The sequence below is a fragment of the Panicum virgatum genome, chromosome 3K (assembly GCF_016808335.1).
Source record: "Panicum virgatum strain AP13 chromosome 3K, P.virgatum_v5, whole genome shotgun sequence".
Taxonomy (NCBI): Eukaryota; Viridiplantae; Streptophyta; class Magnoliopsida; order Poales; family Poaceae; genus Panicum; species Panicum virgatum.
Window position 1 is genome coordinate 42566107 of NC_053138.1, and position 22850 is coordinate 42588956.

Genomic DNA, 22850 nt, shown 5'->3' on the forward strand with positions numbered 1-22850 from the left:
TTACCTCGCCAGCTCCTGATAGATTTCCAATTTCTCGCGCTTTCCCGTGCCGCACGCCGCACCGGCCAGCTGCACTGCGCCGTCATATCCCCTGCTACCCCAGGGAGGCCCGGCCCTGCCCTGCCGGCTCCCGTGCCGCCCGGCGAGGCCCTGCGCCGCCGGCTCCCGCTCCTTCCCATCGAGGCCCTGCGCCGCCGGCTCCCGCGCCTTCCCATCGAGGCCCTGCGCCGCCGGCTCCCGCGCAAGCACGGCTAGGCCCTGCTCCGCCGGCTCCCGCGCCGACCCGGCAAGGACCTGCGCCGTCGGCTCCCATCCCGCTCCAGCAAGCTGCTGCCTGTAGACGTCCGCGCCGGCCGCCGTTTCAAAGGTACTCCCGCGTACTTCCCCTGCCGAGACCCTACGCCACCGGCGACCCTCCTGTCGACGCGGCTGACGAGCTGCAGTAGTCCACGCTTGGTGCCGTTGCCCCCCAACCCCCTCCCGCCGTCCCGGTGATAGTTTCCCACCGCTGCGCCGCGTCCTCGACTCACCCGCCTCCGGTCGTCCTGGAGAGACCCTGCGCGGATGGAGCCTTCTGGTCCGCCTGTCTCCCATTCACTGCTTTCTTTGATTCCTTATGTGCTTTGTGAAGATGTATTTCGATTTCCTACATTTCAATTTATGCAGTGATCTCATGTCTTTGCTAACTGATCTAGCCTTTAGGTTAGTTTTATGAATTCATGCTGTCAGTATCTATCGTCATATGTTTCGTATATTGAAATTCATTCCCAGGTTATAGTTCCGTGTATATGCAGATTCGCTGCCCTCACACACTGAAGATGTTCAGCGTGGTTCGCCGCAGGACTACTCAACTAGAAGGTCATATGCGCAACAAATTTTTTTTTTTTGAATTGTCAATGAAGTTCTTAAATATGTGCCCTCCATATGTTGGCCTGGCACATCAATTCCAAAACTTGATTGATTGAGTTTGTAAATAAACTACCAAAACCATAGTATCCTTACTGAGCTGTAGCCACTTTTACTACTCCTCTCACTCATGAATATGCTCTTTTTAATTTTTTTTCACTAGGGTGGACACTGGACAAAGGTTGGTGGATATGATGCCTATTAATCCCAAGATTGTTGTGTTTGAGAGCACACAAGAGAGGTCGGTGCATCTAATCAATTTGTCTGTCACTTGTTTGTTGCTCCTCAGTAATTGATCTGTGCCACAGACTTCTATTTGTATTTTCTTGTTATCATTTTAGGTTTGAGGTTCCTCTCCGACCCGATATGTGTGGTCCTCTCCGGTGGCCTTGGGTCGTCTGTCCAAGCTGCTTGTCGTAAGACCAACGAATCTGTCTATCCTGCTGTTGATGGTGTCCACTGGAAGAAGAAGCTGGGGTCCTCACATCGTTATTCAAAGGAAAAGAACAAGTCACCCGGCAATTCTAGGCAATTAACCGATTATTTCGATACCCGTGAAGGCACAGAGGTATTGATGCAACAATTAATTGAATTTTCATGTTACAAATATACACACACTATTTGTGCGCATAGATATTCACTTATTCCTTGGTGGGTGCACCAACTCATTGACTGTATGTAAATAGGTTTTATGAATTTTTTCCCTCATGTAATCTGATCCCATAGTCTCTGCCCAGAATAACGTGTATCATGTAGCAGCAATATATCTCCTGTTTCACTCTTTTACATAGTTCATAAAATCTCAAGTGTTTCGTGCATCTGTACTGCTTTCTTGGTGTAAAATCTCAATTTGGTATGGCAGTGAATTGTTAGATGAAGGTAGGAGTCTGATAACAATAGTTGTGGACCTATGTAGAAGGTTGTTAAATCTTAATGTGTTTCATGCAGCTGTACTGCTTTCTCATGGCTTAAAATATTCTCATGCCATTTTCAAACTATCTATTGAACTCAATGCATTTCTACCCTTGCTCGGTTCCTCCAATATCAAAACAGTGTGCAAAGCCATCTCAAAGTTTGAACATTAGGTGCAACCTTCGTGACGTCATTTTCACTATTCAACCGCTGAACCATGACCAGTATGCGGCCATCGAAGCTCTAGGCTTTGGTCACCTCCTCAGGATGCAGATTGATGCTGTGGAGAGCAGTGATTTGCTTACCTGGATCATGGATAGGGTCAGCCCAGTTGACATGATAATACGCATTGGTCCAGGCAAGGTGTTTCCAATTACACCTTCAATAATCCACATGGTTTTTGGTTTGCCAACAGGAGGTTCCACCTTCCAATCTTTTTCTCGAGCGGAAGTTGTTCAGTTTTGCAAGCAGCTGATTAGTGAACTAAATGAGGAGTGTATCTCTGATGACGATCTGATCCACATATCCAATTTGTAGGAGGAGATACTAAAGGGCCAGGTGGACTCGCTTTTCATGATATGCTTCTTTATGATTGTTTTTCAATGGACTGTTGTTCCCAACTAGCAGCTCTGACATTGATTTAAGCAACATCAGCAAGGCTATGCAACCTGAATTTCTCAGTGCAGTTGACCTGTCCCAGTCTGTATTCAATGATCTTTAGGCCTCAGTTTGTAGATGCCATGGGAGGAATAAGGAACAATTCACGCAGACAATATATGGCTGCGCTGTATTTTTAATTGTATGTTTCCTCTATCTTGTATCCTCTCATGTTTTCAGATTACTTCATTTGTCTCCTGTGTTAATAGAGTAATGGTGTTCCCTAGTTTGTTTGACTCCTTCACAGGTGCTATACTTGGACAACCTTCACCACTCCCTCTCCCCCTCTGACTGGGTATCCACCCCTCAAGTCAGGTTCTACAACAATGCCACGATACATGGTCTGACCATTGCAGACAGGGTTCAGGGAAGAGATGGATCCAAGACTTATGGTTCCATAATGGTTAGTTCATTTAGTGCACCCTCATCTTTTACCAAACTTTTTCCCTGTTTTGATATTAGCTCATTGTGGTCAGACCATGTCTGGAACTAGGCAATTTGAGTAAACTAGTTTGAGTCTTATCAATTGTGACATTGTGGATAATTATTACATGGTGTATTTGTGAATTATTGGTTGATCTGACTGAGAGACTCTTGTTCATATAAATATTCAGAAAGCTTGTGATAGCTGAATACTGTGCAATATTCATTTTTTTTTTGTTCCTAAGAAACTATTCCTTCCCTGCAAGGCTGCAAGTTACTTCTTTTAGGTGAAGAAAGTTTAGGGATGCAGGTGAAGGATCTATTTATGTGGTTGACTAGGGCCTTGTCATTGCAATATTCAATTTTTTTTTGCAATTTAGGCCCTGTTTGTTTCCGCTTTTCTGGAAGTCGCTTCTCGGAGAATCAAGATTCTGAGATAAGCTAGCTGTCTGGAGAATCGGCTGTCTGAATAAGCTGGGTGTTTGGCAATCCTGATATTTTGAGTCAATTCTCTGAGTTGAGTGGTAAAATGTCTGAAATACCCTTAAAGCTGATGATATCTCATTTTTTGCTGAATACAAGCAGAAGTCAATAGTACTTATATTTTTTATGTATCTTGACTAAATAATTATATTACAGTAATATCAAATATATTTGAAAGTTTTTTGAAACCAAAATATACTTTCAATTAAATATACATTTCCTTTTTTTCTACTAATCTTTATTGATTCTCTCCCTACTTTTTTCCTACTCTATCATCCTTATCTCTTCTCCAATCTTCCTCTCGTGGCTGGGTGGCCGCTGGCTCCACTACACTGCACCGAGTGCCAGGCTCAACGCCAGCTCCCGTGGCTAGGTGCGCGGGCCAAAGCGGCATCGGCCCGGCGCAGCAGCAGCAAGGGAGGGCGGCGGCACGGCAGCAGGGGCGGGCGGACGGCGGTGCAGCAGCAGGGAAGGGAGGGCGGCAGCGCTGCAGCAAGGGAGAGAGGGCGGCCGCACGGCAGCAGGGGCGGTCGGGGAGAGTGCTGCAGCAGGGAAGGGAGGGCGGCGGCGCTGCAGCAGGAGGAGCGGGGCGGCGGCGCAGGGGTCGGGGAGCTCCTGCGCCCGCTGGCCGCCTCCGCCCGCGGTCGGCGCGGCAGCAGGGGGTGGGCGGCGTCGGGGAGAGAGACGAAGGGCAGCAACGAAAAAAGCCCATCGCTTACCAGCGAAGCGAGCTCGGGGACGCGTTGGTGGGAATCGTGATTCACGTTGTCTCCATGATTTCCACGGAAGCGGCGTTCCAAACAATCGGATTTTAATCGAGGCGTTTGGGTGGGTTTCTTGCTTTTCTCCACCGAGAATCCGCTTATAAGCGGAAACAAACAGGGCCTTATTCTGCTGTCATGGAATTTAATTTCACATGGCAGAAACATGTCCCTTCATATTTATGTTTGCTGGGGTAATCACTTCCAGCTCCTACTTTCCCGCTTGCGATCGTAAGCCTAAGAAACATATCCCTTCATGTTTTTAGCATTGGTCAGCCAATATGTTCAAACGACGATTGAGTTTTGTTACTAAATTTGAGTTTGGTTCTATTTAATCTTTGTACTGACAAGCAGCAGTACTAAGGAGGTGATGAGAACAACACTTTAAGAGAAGGAACTGTTTACCTTTGGTTGATTGGGAGCACAATATCCTGACTCCGGCAAGCTCATCGTTCCCCATCCTTGCACCTTCACCTAAATAAATTGAATTCCATGACACCAGGATAAATTGAGAAGTATATTTTCTGTGAGGGATTACTAAACTTAATACTGCTAGTAACATGTAGTTCCTAGAAATATACTTCTGTAGTATTGTTCTTGGGTTATGGGCTCATATTTTTGTCATGTGCATGGTGCTGATATCAACACATTATAGATAATCAGAGGCAGATCAGCAGATGGGTATAAATAATTCATGGTTGCTGTAGTTATAGTGGATTTTGTAATCTTTCTCACATATGCTAGGTATGCTTTGAAAGTCTGAAGCTAGAAATTACTGGGTCCATATAGTACCGCGTGCGTTTAGAAAATTAAGTTGTGACAATACTTTTTATTCACTATCCCCATAAATTCTAATTTTTGACTCGTCATCCTATTTGAGGATCTTACTACTTAATGTCATGTTTTGAACTGTTGCAACACCAGCATATGATGTCTAGTCTAACTGTGTCACTGTGTTTCCTTGATCCCTCGTGAATTCAGCTTCTCAAGAGTTTGTCCACCTAGATGTTGATGCCTAGAGGAATTTGATAGCAAGACTTCTGACGACAACATCACAGTTCATCTTTTCATATATTGTATGTACCGCTGCTTCAGATACAATAAAAAGAGAACTGGCTGCGCACCTTTTGTTCAGATAGTTTCAGAAAACTCAGGAACTCCTGTTTTTGGTAGTAAGATTGGCGCTTGTGCTGATCCGAAGGAGTTTGAATTGTTCTTTTGATTCAGAACATACAAATTGGTGAAACCATTACGTGGAAGTAGTGTTGCAATGATTTTGCTCATCGGTAACATTAGTTGTAGTTACCACCATTCTGTTTGGTGATACATATTGGTGTTTACTCTGCACCTTGCCCCTGACCAGTGTCAACGTTTACTGTATCCAATACCAGAGTTCATTTTTTTCAGAAATCAAAAGTAATACTGCTTTGGCTACAAAGAGATGAGAATCGGCCGTACTTCTTTTCTATGATAGCTTCAGGAGACTCGGCAAGTCCTGTTTTTACTAGTAGGTTTGATGTGCTGTGTTGACCTGATGCGGTTTGAATTGCCCCTATGAGTTTCAGAGCTTGAAAAAAAAATCTAAAAGCATTATGTAGAAATAATGTTTGAGCCATTTTGCATAGCACCAGTGATTGTACTAACGATCTTCATTGGGTCATAACCGAAAGAAGGCATTAGTGCATACTACCTATTCTGCTAAAAAGTATGTAGAAATCTATCTTGATCAAGTAATTCGTCTCCATGGCGTAGCCAAGACAATCATATCTGATCGAGGAGCACAATTTGTTGCACGTTTCTAGGAACAGTTACAAGATTCTTTTGGAACTAAGTTGATTCGTAGCTATGCATATCATCCTCAAACGGATGGATAAACCGAAAGGGTAAACCAAATCTTTGAGGATATGCTCAGAGCATGTGTCATACAATATGATAAGAATTGGGATAAATGTCTGGCCTTAGCAGAGTTTTCTTACAACAACAATTATCAGTCTAGTTTGAAGATGGCACCATTCGAAGCATTATATGGTCGAAGATGTCGGACTCCATTGAGTCGGTCCCAAACTGGAGAACGCAAAATCTTTGGACCCGACTTAGTAAATGAGGCGGAGAACAAAGTGAAAACTATCCAAGCAAATCTCAAGGCAGCTCAATCTCGACAGAAGAGTTATGCAGATAAGAGGAGAAAGCCATTGCAATTTAAAGTTGGGGATCACGTATATCTATGAGTATCTCCAACAAAAGGTGTTCAACGATTCGGCTTAAAGGGAAAATTAGCACCTCGCTACATTGGACCCTTTGAGATCCTTGAAATTTGTGGACCAGTGGCTTACTGACTTCGCCTTCCTTCTCGGTTAGCAGCTGTCCATGATGTTTTTCACATCTCTCAGCTCAAGAAATGTGTTAGAGTTCCTGAGGAAGTTGTTGAACAACAAGACTTGGAAATAGAGTCAGATTTATCATATGTGGAGCATCCAATGAAAATTCTCGACACTAAGGAAAGAAGTACCAAAAGAGTAAAGGTTAAAATGTACAAGATCCAATGGAACAATCATACCGAGGAAGAAGCTACCTGGGAAACAGAACACTATCTTCAACAAAACTTTCCCGACTTCCTTAGAACGAATCCAGGTACCTAACACCCCAGTCCACTTCTACTCTGGAATCTCGGGACGAGATTCTTTTTAGGGGGAAGGCTGTGACACTTCAGGTATCTACTATGATAGAACATAGAATAATATGTGCATTTGTGTGTTTATCTTTGTTTGCTAGTTAAAAATTTTCAGTACAAATTAAGGGCATATGTGTAATTATACAAAATTACTAGCCCCTTTTTGCAAAAAGCTTTAACTTAGAAAGTATTTTCAAATTTGTGAAGGGCTTTCTTGCAAATATGATAGCAATCATGATTTTGGCAGCTTTATTGCATTTTAGTCCAAAATTGTGATGAAATTGCTACCAAAAAGTAAATTTTCCTTATTTAAATCAAGTTCATTGGAAGTTTGAAAATATTTCAAAATCCTTTGATCTAATGAAAATTTGCACAACATGAAAGTTGTAGATCTTAAAAAACTAAACAACTTTTATTTTGGGCACTTTTTCATTTGAGCCCTAGATCAGCTACCCTGCACTTTTCTGTATTTGCAAAATAGCCCCTGCAGCCTTCTTCCTCCTCCAGCTCCACCGGAGCTTTGCTCCACCGCTGGTTCCCCGCCGTTGTTTCCCTAGCCCACCGGCCACCGCACCACTGTTTTGGTCACCTCCTAGCCTCCCTGCCACCCCCTGGCCCCACCTAGTGCCACGCGACCCCTTTCTCCCGCTGCCACACCGCCCAGAGCCTCGCCACCGGGTGTAACAACTCCGGCGAGCTCGAAACCGCGGCGCCAACCCTAGTTTCGCCTCCCCGAGCTGCCTCACCGCCTCCACGCGTCGCACACAAGGTTCTGCCGCTACCCACACTGCCTTTGCTGGCCTACAGCATGCACGCCACGCCGCCGTAGCCCGCCACCTCGCCGACCGTCGCGGATTCCACCTCCCCGCCGCCGGATTCCACCCCAGGCTCCTGGCGAGCTCATCACCTCCTCCTTGCCCTCATCTTCTCCATCTCCTGGGCTATAAATAGCCCGGCCGAGCCTCACTTCGACATCCCTCACCCACCGCTCCCCGCCATCACCGCCGGTGACCTCGGCTCGTCGTCAATCCATCACCACAACATTTCCCCGACCACCATAACCCCCTGGTCCACTCCACCTTGACCCTATGAAGCTCATCCACCCACTCCGCCCGCCAATCCCTCACCTGAATGCCGTTCATCTCCGCCGCCGCCTCTGGTGCCTTGCCGTCGACCCTTTTTCGGTCAATTCCCATGGTCCCGAAACCACCTAGAGGTAGCTCTTGAACTCCTCTCGCTCCCTGGCACCTCGGCCCTCGCCGCCGGCGACCCTTGCACCGGAAATCGGCCAACCCTATTCCTCCCCTGCCGCCAGCCATGGCAGAGGGCCCAATTGCTTTGATTTAAATAATCCTAGGGTCCTTTCTGCAAAAGATCCTTCTCCTTTTAATTCTTTTTCAGTGAACTTTGAAAAATCCTAGGAAATTGTAGAAAAATCAGAAAAATACCAAACTAATTTTTTTTTCTCCTTGTAAATGGCTCTACAAGTTTGATGTTGTGAAGTTTTGCTGAAACTTTGTGTTTTTAATTCTAAAAATAGGATTAGTTAATAGCCTTTAATGCCCCTTTTTAATTTTATCCAATGTTCAAAATTTTAGTTGCTTGTGAGCCTTGAGCCATATGCTCCTCAAAGCATGTCTAATTTTACAAAAAAAATTCTCTACTCATTAGTAAACTATAACCTTACTTTCAAAATTTCCTACCTATGTTTTAATTTGTGTCTATAAGAAATTAGTTTTGTAATTTCTTGTGGATTATTTTAAACCCCTTTTTCATGTTATTTTGTGGAGTTTTACCATATTTCTTTTTACTCTATAAACAATTGTCCAATAAAGTAAAAATTATTAAGATTAATCTTAATATTTATTTTATTGGATTATCACTCTTTAGTGAAGGAAAACTATACTCAAGCACTTCACTAATTTCCATTTATCGCATTTCATATAGAAACGACATCATTAGCCGACGGAACGTACGAGCTCATCCAGGATCCAGACGGAGATTTCTCTGAAGCTCAAATCAATACTGTTGAAATAACTGATGTCCCGAACTCCGATTCGGAAGAACCCCAACATACTGACTCTATAGACACTTCTACAGGCAAGCCCCAGTGCATAATCCTATTATTTCCAATTATACAACTTTTGTTATTTTTTACCTGTGCATTTAAGTTGTTGGAGTTGATTGAAAACCCTAGTTGCATAATCTTAGGAACCTACTGATTGAACACTAGATCTGAGTCCGAGTTAGATGCTACGCTAATAGGACCGGTAAAAGTCGAGTAATTGCCTGTCACTCGCAAGCTTATAGGAATTGATTGTTTACCTTCTGCAATCACTATAAGGATCATGGGCAGATTTGTTGAAGTGCGTCTATGTTGATGAACTTGATAAGGCCGCAGTGTGTGGTAGCGGTGGTTAAGCATTTGAAAGTACTAGCCATATGCCGTAAATATGGTACGCGATAAGCCTAGTAACTGATCGGCCCGGCAAGTCGACTTTACCCCATTCTCTTGTAGAGATAAGAAGTTATATATTATATGTTGCAACAATCCACGGCTACAGAGAGGGTCGGGCTCGCTATAACCAGGGAGAGTGGCCCTGTCCATGAACCGGAATGAAAGGCAAACGGTTGCTTTGGAGTGACTTGTCAGTGCTCTAAGCGTGTGTGTTAGGTTTACCCTTGCAAGGTTGGAAATTCGATTCAGAATCGTCCGTTTCTCGCGGAAATTGAGACTGCTTGATCCCTTTGCCACATAGAGTAAGAAGTGAAACTTTGATGATACTTAATTTTGTTGTATGCAAATATCCTCTACCATGTTTGTGTATATAGGTGCTTGCCTAGAATGGTTAATACAACTAGAATCTGAAAGCTAAAATTTGACCTTAAGAATCTACTCTTTATTGCTTTTCAGGAAAAAAAACTTCAGAGCCTTCACAAACCTTTCATGTCTAGTTAAAGGGCTATGTTATACCCTTAGACGGGTCAGTCTTGCTGAGTATTAGTATACTCAGACTTGCTTTTGATAATGTTTTCAGGAATGCTTTCCGATGACCAAAACACTAGTTCAACTTGGCCTAGTGGTTTACCTGCTGGCTGGTCAATGGAATGGGAACCATCTACCAGCTATGGTTCGAATGAATGATGTCGTGTTCGGGCTTATCATGACATCACCCCTACAATGTTTGTATATAGTTGTGTTTTACTTTCCACTGCAGGACCTCTTCTCTATAGTTTGTTTCTGGGAAACCTCTTTCTTTGAAATAAAACTGTAAAAGCTCAAGCTTCGGCTTGCTAGCCTCAAAACTCTGATGTAATTTATGTTCCTTATCTATGTGATGTAAAATATTGTGGAATTGTTGTATCTCTGACTCGCCTTCGTGCGGGATGTATACTTCTGTTACGATCCGATATCAAGTGGTTTCTTCGGGATATTACCCGACAGACCAATGATTATACCGATTAAGGTGCGTTTAGGTGTTTAGTGCACTCAAACTGGTGTAATTCAAACTGGTTCCGCCACAGTGGTGCAGGCAACGGTGCTGGCGCCGGCCATGATGCCGCGGCTCAACCCAAGCCGGTCATCGATGTCGAACTCGAGCCCTGTCCGACCCAGAGCACGGCTGGCAACAAGAGGAGGAGGAAGTCCACTTCTCCGGTCTGGGAACACTTTGAAGAGATCTTAGAGATGAGGAGAGGTAAGGAGGTAAGAGTCGGTGCAAAGTGTAAGCACTGCAAGAAACTCTACTATGGTCTTAGCTCTGGTGGCACTGGACACTTGACTAGGCACATTCCTAAATGTCCAGTGTTGAAAGGGCGCCATTCTAGTGGTGCTCAATCTTTGCTTCAGTTCAATTCTGATGGATCTGTTGCTAATTGGGAGTACAGTCCTGAGGTTGCTAGAGTTCAATTGGTTAGGCTTATTGCTAGACTTGATCTGCCTTTAGGATTTGGTGAGTCAGAAGCATTCGATGACTACATTACCACTGCTCACAATCCTAGGTTTACTCCTTGCTCTAGGCAAACTACAACTAGGGATCTAATTAAATACTTCACTGAACGTCGTGATAAACTTGTGGACACTTTAAAAACTATTTCATCTGTTGCTCTCACATCTGATATCTAGTCTGGTAATGCCAAGGAAGATTATTTGTCTGTTGTTGCTCATTTCATTAATTCTGATTGGCAATTAGAGAAAAGGATACTTGGCATGAGGTTAATCGATTGCTCACACAATGCTGAAAGTATTGTTGAACGTGTTGCTTGTGTTGCATCTGATTATGGCATATCTGATAAGATATTTTCTATTACTCTTGATAATGCATCTGCAAACACTAAAGCCATGGGACAATTAACTCCTTTGCTATCTGGTTATGTTGGTTCTTTACTGTTGCATCAGAGATGTGCTTGCCATATTATTAATCTGATAGTTATGTCTGGACTTGATTCATTCAAGGATATGTTGACTAACTTTAGAACTGCTATATCATTCTTGAATGCATCTAATCAACGCATTGCTGCCTACAAGAGTTATTGCATTGCTATGGGTGTTAGGCCTAGAAAATTTGATTTGGATATGGATGTTAGATGGAACTCAACTTATCTCATGCTTAAGCATTTAATCCCACATAGAGAGACATTTTCTGTGTGGATCACCACTAATTACCCTTTGAAGGATGGTGAGTCTCTGCTAACTAATAAGCATTGTGATATTGCTGAAAAAAATACTTTCTTTCCTTGAACAGTTTCATGATTCCACAGTTGTTCTATCTGGTGTTTATTATCCAACCTCTCCATTAATCTTGCATCATGGTTTTGAGATTGCTAGTCATTTGAATGAGTACCAGTTTGATAATGATCTAAGGTTTGTTGTTAACCCCATGAAAGATAAGTTTCTAGCCTACTGGTCTGATATACCTATGTTGTACTCCTTTGCATTTATTTTGGATCCAAGGGCTAAGATAAAGGGTTTTACCAGTGTGCTTAGACTACTATCTAGATTCAATGATATTGATTACTCCTCTTATTTAACTGAGGTAAGAGCTGAACTGTCTGAGATTTACAAAAAATATGAAACTAAGTTTGGTTCAATGAGAGTGCAGAGGCCTACTCAACCAGTCACTACTGGTAAGAAGAAGTATTCATGGGGTAAGATATTTGCTTATGATGACGGTAGGTCTGGTAACTTGAGTTCTGAATCTTTGGTTCATTCTATGCTTGGGTTTGGTTCTGGTGCTACTGGTTCTTGTTCTAGTGCTAGTGCTGCCTCTTTGTCCAGGAGAGGTTCATCTGCTAGTGCTTTACTCCAGGCAGCACAAGCAGGTTCATCTCTTGCTGGCTCTGAGCTAACTAGCTACCTTGACAGTGACACAGTTAACTTTTTTGATGAGGACTGGAGTGTTTTATCTTGGTGGCGAGATCACAAACTAACTTATCCTGTTTTATCCATCTTGGCTAAAGACATCTTCACTGTTCCTATTTCTACTATTAGTTCAGAGTCTGCTTTTAGCACCACTGGCAGGATCGTTGAGGAGCGACGTAGAAGCTTGGGATCTGACATGGCGGAGATGCTAGCACTCCTGAAAGACTGGGAGCAAGGCGATGCAAGGATGCAACACACCGTGGAAGACAAGGAGCTGGAGGCGGCATTTCAGGATCTGTTCCTTGATGACGACAACAATTCGGCTGGAGCTGGAGCATGATGATGAAGACAAGGAGCTGGAGTTGTGCCTGAGTGGCAGTGTAACCCATTTATGTACCCCTTGGAGGCTGTTCCAAGTTGAACTTTGGCTTGTAATGGACACTTAAGAACTTGAACTTTGAGCTGGTTGTACTCTTTTTTCCTTTGTAGGGTTTTCTCTCGAGGTGAGAGTTTTTCCCTACAAAGGTTTTTAATGAGGCAGCACTTAAAACAGCTCCAATAAATTTAACTCTCCTTTGAATTTTGTCGTTGTTTGCTGAATTTGAGAATCTATTGTAGTGTTGAATTGTCTTTGAATTTCTTTGATGAACTTGATCATGTTTGAAGAAGGTTCTCTGGTAAGCCGTGCTTGGATGGCACGGCGTGCCAGGGGCACGACACGACACGCCTATGGCCTCCAGGAGCCGTGCCCGGGCCTGGAGGTCAGCACGTGGGCTAGCACGGCATGGCACGGAATGCTGCCCGTGCCAAATGTGCCCGTGCCAGCCGTGTCGTGCCGTGCCGTGCGGCCCGTTTGGCAAGCTATATTCAGTACCTAGGGTACCCGATAGCAGAGTCCTATATTTTTATGCTCATCTTGTCATAAAAAACTTAGTATAAAAACACATTTATATTTTTGCTCCATACAAGTTTTTTAAAAGAGCTTTTTCAAATTCAAAATTTAAACAAATTAAATAAATAGGAGTTCAAATTTTAGTGGTAAGAAATTTAAATTATCTTTTAAACCATAACTCAAATAAGTTTTGGCCTGAAAATAATCTTGTAGAACTTTTCATTTTGGGCACCTTTCATATTCACATATTTTTAAGTTGCTATAAAGAAATTTGAGAAAATTTTGTGTTTGCAATCAGACTCTTGACTTTCTTTCATTTTTCCCCTTAGCCACTCACCTCTCCTACTCCCCCGTCGCCCAACCATGCCTACAGGCCGGCGCCACTCACCCCAACAGCCCAAACTGCTGTGGGTGCTAGCCTGATCCTGCCCCCTCCAAATCCCCTCTCCCTCCCCCTAGCGCGGTTGAGGCCGGCCGGCCGAGCCATGCATCGAGCCCCTACCACGTCCTGTCCCGTCCACCCTCCGAGCGTCAGCTCTCCCTTAGCTCGCCCCCCTCATCTCGCTGCTCGCCAGGTTTGTGAGGGGACAAGCCAGGGGAGCCTCCACCTGGGGTCGCCCAAAACCTGGTATATGTGTCCACGTGCATTTCAAGATGGAGTAGCCACCAAGTCTCCTGATTACCTTTCATATATGCATTTGGCGGGAATCGGTCTCCACTAGTATAAATAAGCCTCTCCAAATCTCTCAACACACACACACCCCATTTCACCAATCTCTCTAAGGTGGCTCTCTCTTGCTCTTAGCTTAGGTAGTGGAGCTAGGCTAGTTCTTCTTTAGCGAATCAAGTCGTCCTCAGAGTCGGCGAGTAATCCTTGGCTCTCCGTATGGCTTTGTATTCTAATTGTCAGCTTTCTATTCATAATATAGAGCTTTGCCATGGTTCGATGTTTATCAATCCATGCTTCGTTTATTCATGAGTTATGCTAAGGATATGGTTAGGCTATAAGGAACATGACCCAATTTAGACCATTATTTGTGATTTTGGTGATTGAGTAACAACATAATCAATGAGACTAACAGGTTTGTGAGATCATATTTGTAGGAGTTTTTAGGTCCCATGGATATAATTCAAAATGTCCAAACTACCGTCAAGACGCAAATGTTCAATCCACCGTCGAGATGACTAGTCCAATCAGTCGTAGAGGTGCAAAAGCATAGTTACAATCCAGAGATGGAATATATTTCAAGGATCCAAATGATTGCCGTGACGAATTGGACGAAAGATGCAGAGTCAGCTGCACCGATTAAACCGATGCCCCACCATCGGTGCATCCGATGGTTGCCGGATAAACCAACGCTCAAGTATCGGTGCAAATTTTAGGGCTAGAAGGGATCAAATGAAGACAGCTTTTAGGCACCGGTTTAACCGACGGATCAGAGACAGGCATCGGTACATTCAACATACTATTGTCTAGAGACGATGTCAAGTGCGCAGCAGCCAAGCCTTCAGCACCGGAAGAACTAATGCCCCATCGGAGCAAGTGTCGGTGCAATGACATCACCAAGGAATTATCAAGTGCAACGGCTACGAGAAGATCCTGTATCACCGGAAGAACCAACGCCCAAGCATCGGTTTAACCGATGGTCCTAGAAGTTGCTGCAGCTGTGTCAGAGATGCCAACGGCTAGAATCAGTCTGTGTATGACTGGAAGAACCGATGCCCTAGCACCAGAAGTTCCGATGCCCACGCAGAAAAGTGCCCAACGGATCCAAATGGCTAGTTCAAGTTTGAGGCCTATATATATGTGTTCCCCTTACCATTTCAAGATTGCTGGAGTTTCAAGACACCACACATACACCCAAGAACACCTCCAAGCCATCCAAGAGCTTAGTGATCAAATTTTTAGTCCTTAGCACAAACTTTGTGAGTGTTAGTGCTAGGTTAGCTCCTAAGTGAGTGAGAGAGCAATGTGTTATTGCATTGTGTTTTGGTTCTAGAGTGAACCATACTTGTATCTTGGTGCGCCGGCACCTTGGAGCATTGGTGGCTCGCCGGCACGTCATCGACCCTCCGGCTTGGTGTGGAGCGGCAACGACAACCTTGTACGGGTGACGTGGAGACCCCCCTCCTTTGTGGACAAGCTTCTTAGTGGAAAGCGGGATCAAGGTGACCGCGATTGTGTTCACGGAAGAGACTTAATTGCCAGGAAGCAATACTCTTCGTGAGTGCTTCAACAACGTGGATGTAGGGGCGCCTTTGTGGCGATCCGAACCATGAGATATATCCTCGTGTTGAGAGTTTGCTTCCTCTCATCCCTCCTATTTAAGTTTCTGCATTTCATATTGTAATGTGTGTGCCTTTACTTTCATAGAGTAGTATCTTGATAGGATTGGCTGTAGGTTGCTAAACTCTTTTGGGGTGAGGGTTTCATACTAGATGAACTGTAGTTGCACATCTAGATAGCATGCAATAATTCAATTTTAATGTACAAACTAGTTGGAGCCATAGGCTAAGTTTTTGAGTACCTAATTCACCCTCTTCTCCTCTTAGGCTAGAGCATCCGATCATTTTCATAGGCCAAATGATCCGGGTTTGGATATCGGTTTGTTGTGTTTTTGGAATTGCTCTATTATTTTACTTGTCCATTCGAAGGATGATAGACCCGGGAACGCTAGGGTAGTGACTTCATACACGGGCGTGGTGCTCGGGTATGTGGGATTTTTCGAATATGACCGTGCTCTATGGTGTGATTGGGGTAGACGACATGTGGTGATAGTCCTGTCCGTCCGTCGTAATAGCGGTGTTGGGATTAGTGCACTCCCCGACGTTCGCATTCGGTGTAGGAGTTCATGTAAAGATGTAACGAGACTAGATGTTCTCCAGTGCGGGGCATTCTCTCCGGTATCTCATTTTCTTGGTACTTGCAGTCGTAACTATGTGCTAACATAACCTTCGCTTTGCCCTAACCATGTGCCATCTGGGCCATCACCCAGCACACTCTGCTCAAACGGGCTGGCGGGAACGTCTCCCAGAGTCCACTGGCCTTCCGCTGCCTAGCGAGCGGCGCCCGGCCCTCGCCACCGCCGTGAGTCGCTTCCTGTTGGGGATCGCCTCCTCCCGAAGGTGGCGTGACATGAAGGAGTACCGAAGGTTCCCGAAGGTCGCCAAAGGTTATGCCGAAGCTTTAGCGAATATGACGAAGCATCAACCCGAAGGTTCTTCGAAGATGATGAAGCATCGAAGAGTTCGTCAAAGTTCGGCACCAGAAGATGTAATCCTGAGTCGCCGGGATGCTTCGGGAAGCGTGGAGGCGAAAAATGATGAAGGTGAAGTCCCTCAAAGCTTGTCGAAGGTCGTCGCTAAAGGTCGTCGAACATCACAGAACCCGGAGGTCCACACTCTCGAAGGTTATGACAAGAACCTTCGGGTGCGGTGGGCGACTCAAGAATGGCGAGCGATGAAGGCGGCGCCACACGAAGCTTGTCAAGGACCGCTACCGAAGGTTCCCAAGGGGCAAAAAACACGTGATCCGGGTAGGAGTATCCAAGTCGGACTGTCCAACCTAGGGAAATTACAAAATACCCCTGTTGTAACCTCTTGACCTTCGTGGGGACCGCAGGGGCATTTCTGGAAAGATGTAATAAGGTTGGGGTATAAATACCCCCTCCCACCCAACATTGTACGGGTTGGAACATTTTGTACTGGCTATAGTGCAATTTCTATTGTGCAATTCGTGCTCTAGTGTTCTAACCTTTGTTCGAAGAGTATTCACTCTGTCTGGTGATCGGTCCAAAGATCCCAACACTTCCCTCTGGCGCGAGGGAAAGGAAGGAACCATACCGGTGCTGGCAACGCGCGTCCGGATGGAGTCCGGGGCGGTGCACCATGGGTAAGCAAGCAAGCAAAGGCGATGGATTCCATCCATCGAGACAGAGCACTCTTTGTTGCAGATGAATGAAGTAGTAAATTAACCTGGTCTGCTCAGTTTTCTTCCGGGGACTGAAGCCACCCGTGTTCTTAGCTCGAAAATCACCTTACGATGGCTCCACAAAGAAAAAAACCACCAACCAGGGCGTTCCTAACCTCGAAGGTTCAAACCTTCACGAAGTCCCCATCGGACAATCTACTCCAATCGAACCAACTCCTGCCCAGCTGGCTGAGAAAGAAAAGCGTGTCCAAGCAGAACGTGCTATTCAGGCAAAAAGGCCGCGGCAACAGGCAAAAAAGCAGCAACAGCAGCAACAACAACAACCGAAACTGAAACACTAAACAACCTCTCCCAGCTCGAAGATGACCAGCTCGAACAAAACGCGCACCATGAGCTCAACCTTCAGCTTCGCGCACTAGAAATGAAGAAAGCTCATCTGGCCAGTCAACTGGCAACCAAAAAGAGAGCAGCCGAGCAAGCTCAGAGGCTAGCTGAAGCAAAACGCAGAGTTGCAGAAATGCAAGCAGAAGTCCAGAAAATGCAGGAAGAAGTTGGGCAACCACAAGAACCCCCAAACACCCACGAAGTTGCTGAACATTCCAGACATCATGAAGGTCAACATCTTCGCCTGACAACTCAAACATATCAAGATCAACATTTCCAACCAAGCCCTCCATTCGACCCAACATCACCGCTGTCAATTTCCTTGCAGCGAACATCCTGGCCATACGGCTACAAGCCAGTTCAACTCCCAAAATATGATGGATCAGTCGACCCCGCACAATTCATAATGACTTACGAAGCTACAATCGCCTCAGCCGGCGGAGATGATCCCATCATGGCAAAATCCTTTGTCATGGCATGCGAAGGTCCAGTCGCAAATTGGTACTCCTACATTCAACCCCTCTCAATTCAAAGTTGGATGCAGCTCAAGAAAAAACTCAAGCAAGACTTTCAAGTCTTCAAAAAATTATCCATCAACACCTTGCAACAATTCAGCTGCATACAGATGGACAGAGAGCCACTACCCGAATACCTTAGAGATTTGTGCAGAAAAAAGTGCAAACTCCAAACTTCTCTGAGAAAGACAGAATAGCAATATTCATCTAAGGTCTCCTCCCAAGCCAATTGGCATCCCACCTCGACAGAGAGCCTCCAAGAAGTCTATCAGAATTGTATGCGGAGGTAGAGAAATACGCAAAGTCTGAAGCAGACCACAAGCGTAGGGTCGAACAAAGAAAGTTAATGAGGCAACAGTTGAGGTGGCAACAAAATAATCAAACAAACACCAACCAGCAGAATCAGTACATACTCCCTGTTGAACCTTCGCAAGATATGGATCAACCAGAAGAATTCGATCCTTACATAATCCCACCACCCACACAATCCCCGAAGGAACATGACAACAGCAACTCCAAAGAACATCATCAAAGGGGCAGGTCCAACAGGGGCCGAGGGAAAGGAAGAGGCCGAGGCCGCGGACTTTCACAGGGCCCGCAGAAATTGTTCTGTCACTTATATGGGGAAGATGCTGGCCATAGAACTAATCAGTGTCCTAAAAAGAAAAGGACACTCGAAAGAATGGAAGCTGAAAAGAATGCCAAGCTCGTAGCGCATACCAGCTGGCCTGCCTAGCAAACACTGCAATTCCAACCTCCGCAACCAACTTTTAACCCTCCTTTCCAAACAATGCCAACTTTCGGCTATAACTCATATCCCATCAACTGGCAACCTCCCCCGCCCACAGCTCAAGCAACTCAAGAAGAGCTGCCCCCACCACCGCCAGGCCCCCCACTCAAGCAAGAAAACCAAACTAACCAAAATGCCCAGCCTGCAGCACTACCAACCTTCGGCAGGATAATGCCAATATCCGGAGGATCATCTCTAGAATTCGAGAACAAAAAACAAAGAAGAAACTACTTTCGACAAGTTCATTCCATCATGGTGGATGGACCCATTCAGAAAACGCAATGGTCTCACATGCCCATAGTGTTTTCTGAAGAAGATGTAAACCTGCTCAGCTTCCCCCACACAGATGCACTAGTTATCGAAGCCAATATACAAGGCTGGACAATCGGTAAAATTCTGGTTGACACGAGAAGCTCCGCAGACATCATCTTTTCAAGTACCTTCGACCGCATGAACATCGACCGTAACCTTCTGCAGCCAGTGGACATCCCGCTCAATGGCTTCGGGGGCAAACGAGTGAACGCCCTTGGAAAGATAACCCTTCCGGTATCCTTCGGAGATCTCTCAAACCCAAAGACCGAATCCATCACGTTCGATGTTGTGGAAATGAATTACCCATACAATGCAATCTTTGGCCGTGGCCTCATCAACAAATTTGAGGCAATCGTCCATCAGCTGTATCTGTGCATGAAAATGCCTGCAAACAAAGGAGTAATCACAGTCCGAGGCAACCAACAATTGGCCAGAGATATTGAGCGGGGTGTCGCTCCCGGACAAAGAAACGTCCATTTGGTCGAAGCTGACAAAAAACCCCGCCACTAAAAGAGCCAAAAAGGGACAAAGAAGAAACATTCCAACAAGAGTACAAAGTAAAAAAAGTACCACTTGACAAGTTCTTGCCGGACCGGCAAGTAACAATCAGCGCGGCCTTCGAGCCAGAAGAAGAGCGCGAACTCTTGGAGTTCCTAAACAAAAACAAGGATGTCTTCGCTTGGTCAGCAAATGACCTTCGCGGCGTCAGCCGAGACATCATAGAACACAAACTGGACATTGACCCAAAGATAAAGCCCAAAAAGCAGAAGCTTCGCAAGATGTCTAACGACAAAGTCGCAGCAGTTAAAGCAGAAGTCCAAAGACTTCTTGATGCGAAGGTCATAAGAGAAGTAAAGTATCCCACTTGGCTGGCCAACACTGTGCCAGTAAAAAAGAAAAATGGTAAATGGAGAATGTGCATAGATTTCACTGATCTAAACAAAGCCTGTCGAAAGGACGACTTCCCCTTACCAAGGATCGACTAAGTTGTCGACGATGCATCAAATAGTCAATTGATGTCACTCTTAGACTGCTTCTCCGGATACCATCAAATCTGGATGAAAAGAGAAGATGAAGAAAAAACCAGTTTCACAACCCCTTTCGGAACATACTGTTTCGTCAGGATGCCCGAAGGTTTGAAAAACGCTGGACAGTCATTCTCACGAATGTCCTCAAAAGTTCTGGGCCCTCAACTCAAAAAAAATGTGTTGACCTATGTTGATGACATAGTGGTCACTAGTGCAGAAAGAAAAAAACATGTGGCAGATCTGGCCGAAACCTTCGCGAACCTTCGGAAGGCAAACCTAAGTTTGAATCCTGAAAAATGCGTCTTTGGAATAGACAAAGGCAAAGTCCTCGGATGCCTTGTTTCAACAAAAGGCATAGAGGCAAACCCAGACATAGTCAGAGCACTTCAAAATATGGAAGAGCCACAATCTGTAAGAGATGTGCAGAAACTGACAGGCAGAATAGCAGCGCTGAACAGATTCATCCCTCGATCAGCAGACCGAAGCTCTTCATTCTTCAAAACTCTCCGAAGCTCCAGTAAGTTTGAGTGGGGAGAAGAACAGAAGAAAGCATTCAGAGAACTAAAGGACTACTTAGAAAACTTGACCAAGATGACCTCACCCAATCCCCAGGAAACTCTTCTGCTATATACGTCTGCTTCACAAACAGCCGTTAGTGCAGCCCTGGTGGTGGAAAGAACAATCGAAGGTCGGAAAAAACAACTGCCTATATACTTCGCTTCAGAGGCACTCTCCGGTTCAAAGTTATTCTATTCTGAGCTAGAGAAAATTGCCTATGCTGTTGTCATGGCATCAAGAAAATTGAGACACTACTTCGAATGTCATAAAATAGTAGCAATTACTGACCAACCACTGCATGACCTCTTTCATAACAGAGAAGCTTCTGCAAGAATAAGCAAGTGGGCTTCAGAACTTTCGGAGCACTACATTGACATCGAGAAAAGAACAGTCATTAAATCCCAGGTCCTGGCAGACTTCGTGGTGGATTGGACCTCGCCAACCTTCGATACAGAAGCACCAATTGAACCTTGGACAGTACATTGTGATGGTGCATGGTGTAACGAAGGAGTTGGCGTCGCGGCAATCATTCAGTCACCTTCGGGTACGAAGCTAAGATACGCCGCGCGCCTCGAATTTAGTGATCCAGACCCCTGCACAAACAACACCACAGAGTACGAAGCACTGCTGCTAGGCCTCAGGAAAATAAAGGCCTTGGGTCATCCAAACTTTGTCATCAAATCAGATTCAAAGGTCATCACCGACCATGTGGAAAAAGAGTCAGAAGCGAAGAAGCCAGAAATGAAAATGTACTTGGATGCAGTAAGAGCTATGGAGAAATATTTCAAAGGCTTCACCGCCATTCACATACCAAGGAGCCAGAACGAAGAAGCTGACAAGTTAGCAAAAGCTGCTACTCGCAAAGAACCACTACCTCTGGACATTTTTACGAGAAAATCACAAAACCTTCCACAAAACAAGAAAAAGCGAAACAAGTCAACGTCATAGCAAGCGAAGATTGGCGATCACCAATCATGGCATACCTTTGGGGACACTTCGAGCCTTCGGATGAAAAGGTAGGAAAAAGAATGTTCCAAAGGGCAAGAAGCTACACCTTGTACGAAGGTGAACTATACAAGTCTGGAGTGGTTGCCCCCTGGCTCAAGTGCATAACGACGACCGAAGGTCAGGAACTACTGAAGGAAATACATTCCGGAATTTGCGGATCTCACATTGGCATAAGACCTCTGGTCGCCAAAGCCTTCAGGAAAGGATTCTTTTGGCCATCTGCATTGAAAGATGCTGAGAAAATAGTCAAAACTTGCGAAGGATGCCAAATGATGGCACCCAAATCAAACATACCTTCGCAACCAATACAACTCATACCTCCGCGCGTGGCCATTCCAAAGATGGGCATGGACTTGGTCGGTCCACTACCAACAGCTCAAGGCAACTACAAATATGCTGTGGTTGCAGTAGAGTACTTCACAAAATGGATAGAGGCAAAACCACTAGTGAACATCACTTCCGAAGCAGTCAGAAAATTCTTCTGGCTAAACATAATCTGCAGGTTCGGAGTGCCAAAAGAACTAATCGTTGATAACGGGAAGCAATTCGATTCTCAACTGTTCAGAGAATTCTGCCACTCGGTAGGAACAAAGGTCATGTTTGCATCAGTGTATCACCCTCAGTCCAATGGTGCCGTGGAAAGAGCCAATGGCATAATTTTCAACGCCATCAAAAAATGCATGTTCGGTCTGAAAAAAGGAAAATGGGTAGACGAACTGCCGAAGGTCATCTGGTCCCATAACACAACTGAATGCAGAGCAACAAAATTTACCCCATTCAGATTGCTGTATGGAGCCGAAGCTATGAGCCCTGAAGAACTCAAACACAAAAGTGCCAGAGTTCTAAACAACATCAAACCTTCGATAGAAGCAGATCTCACAGAACTCGACATCTTTCAAGCTTCGGAAAATTTAGAAGCATACCAAGAAGAAACAAGGAAGTGGAAAAACAAAAAAGTAGCCAACAGAGAAATTGCCGAAGGAGGCTGGGTTCTAAGAAGAAAGCCAAACGCAGAAACCATCGGCAAGCTTCAATCCAAGTGGGATGGACCATACATTGTGTTATACTCCAACAGGCCAGGATCTTACCACTTGGCGGACATCGAAGGAAACGAGCTGCAGCATTCCTGGAATGCTGACAGTCTCAAAAAGTATCAGGTCTAGGGTAAAAGTTGTAAAAGGATGAGCGACAAGAAAGCAAGCTCATACCTTTGCGTCATTTTTCCTTTCATTTGAGTCTAGGACCGTACTCTTTTCC

General features: G+C 45.0%; 1 protein-coding gene and 1 long non-coding RNA gene across 14 annotated transcripts; both read left to right on the plus strand.

The window, feature by feature from the left end:
- On the plus strand, nt 1-5485 carry LOC120699219. 13 transcript variants are annotated; one of them, XR_005685310.1, is made up of 5 exons: nt 1-858; nt 1070-1147; nt 1248-2617; nt 2723-2878; nt 5124-5485. It is a non-coding gene; the product is annotated as an uncharacterized LOC120699219 (long non-coding RNA). The 13 variants fall into 13 exon arrangements; XR_005685309.1 differs by lacking the exon at nt 5124-5485 and adding an exon at nt 4497-4582; XR_005685311.1 differs by lacking the exon at nt 5124-5485 and adding an exon at nt 3279-4477.
- A 5016-nt stretch (nt 5486-10501) lies between these two features.
- On the plus strand, nt 10502-12515 carry LOC120700928 (zinc finger BED domain-containing protein RICESLEEPER 3-like). The gene is made up of 3 exons (XM_039985125.1): nt 10502-10766; nt 11007-11395; nt 11559-12515. Exons 1-3 carry the CDS (start codon nt 10502-10504, stop codon nt 12513-12515), a joined length of 1611 nt encoding a protein of 536 aa, XP_039841059.1.
- The last annotated feature ends 10335 nt before the right edge of the window (nt 12516-22850 follow it).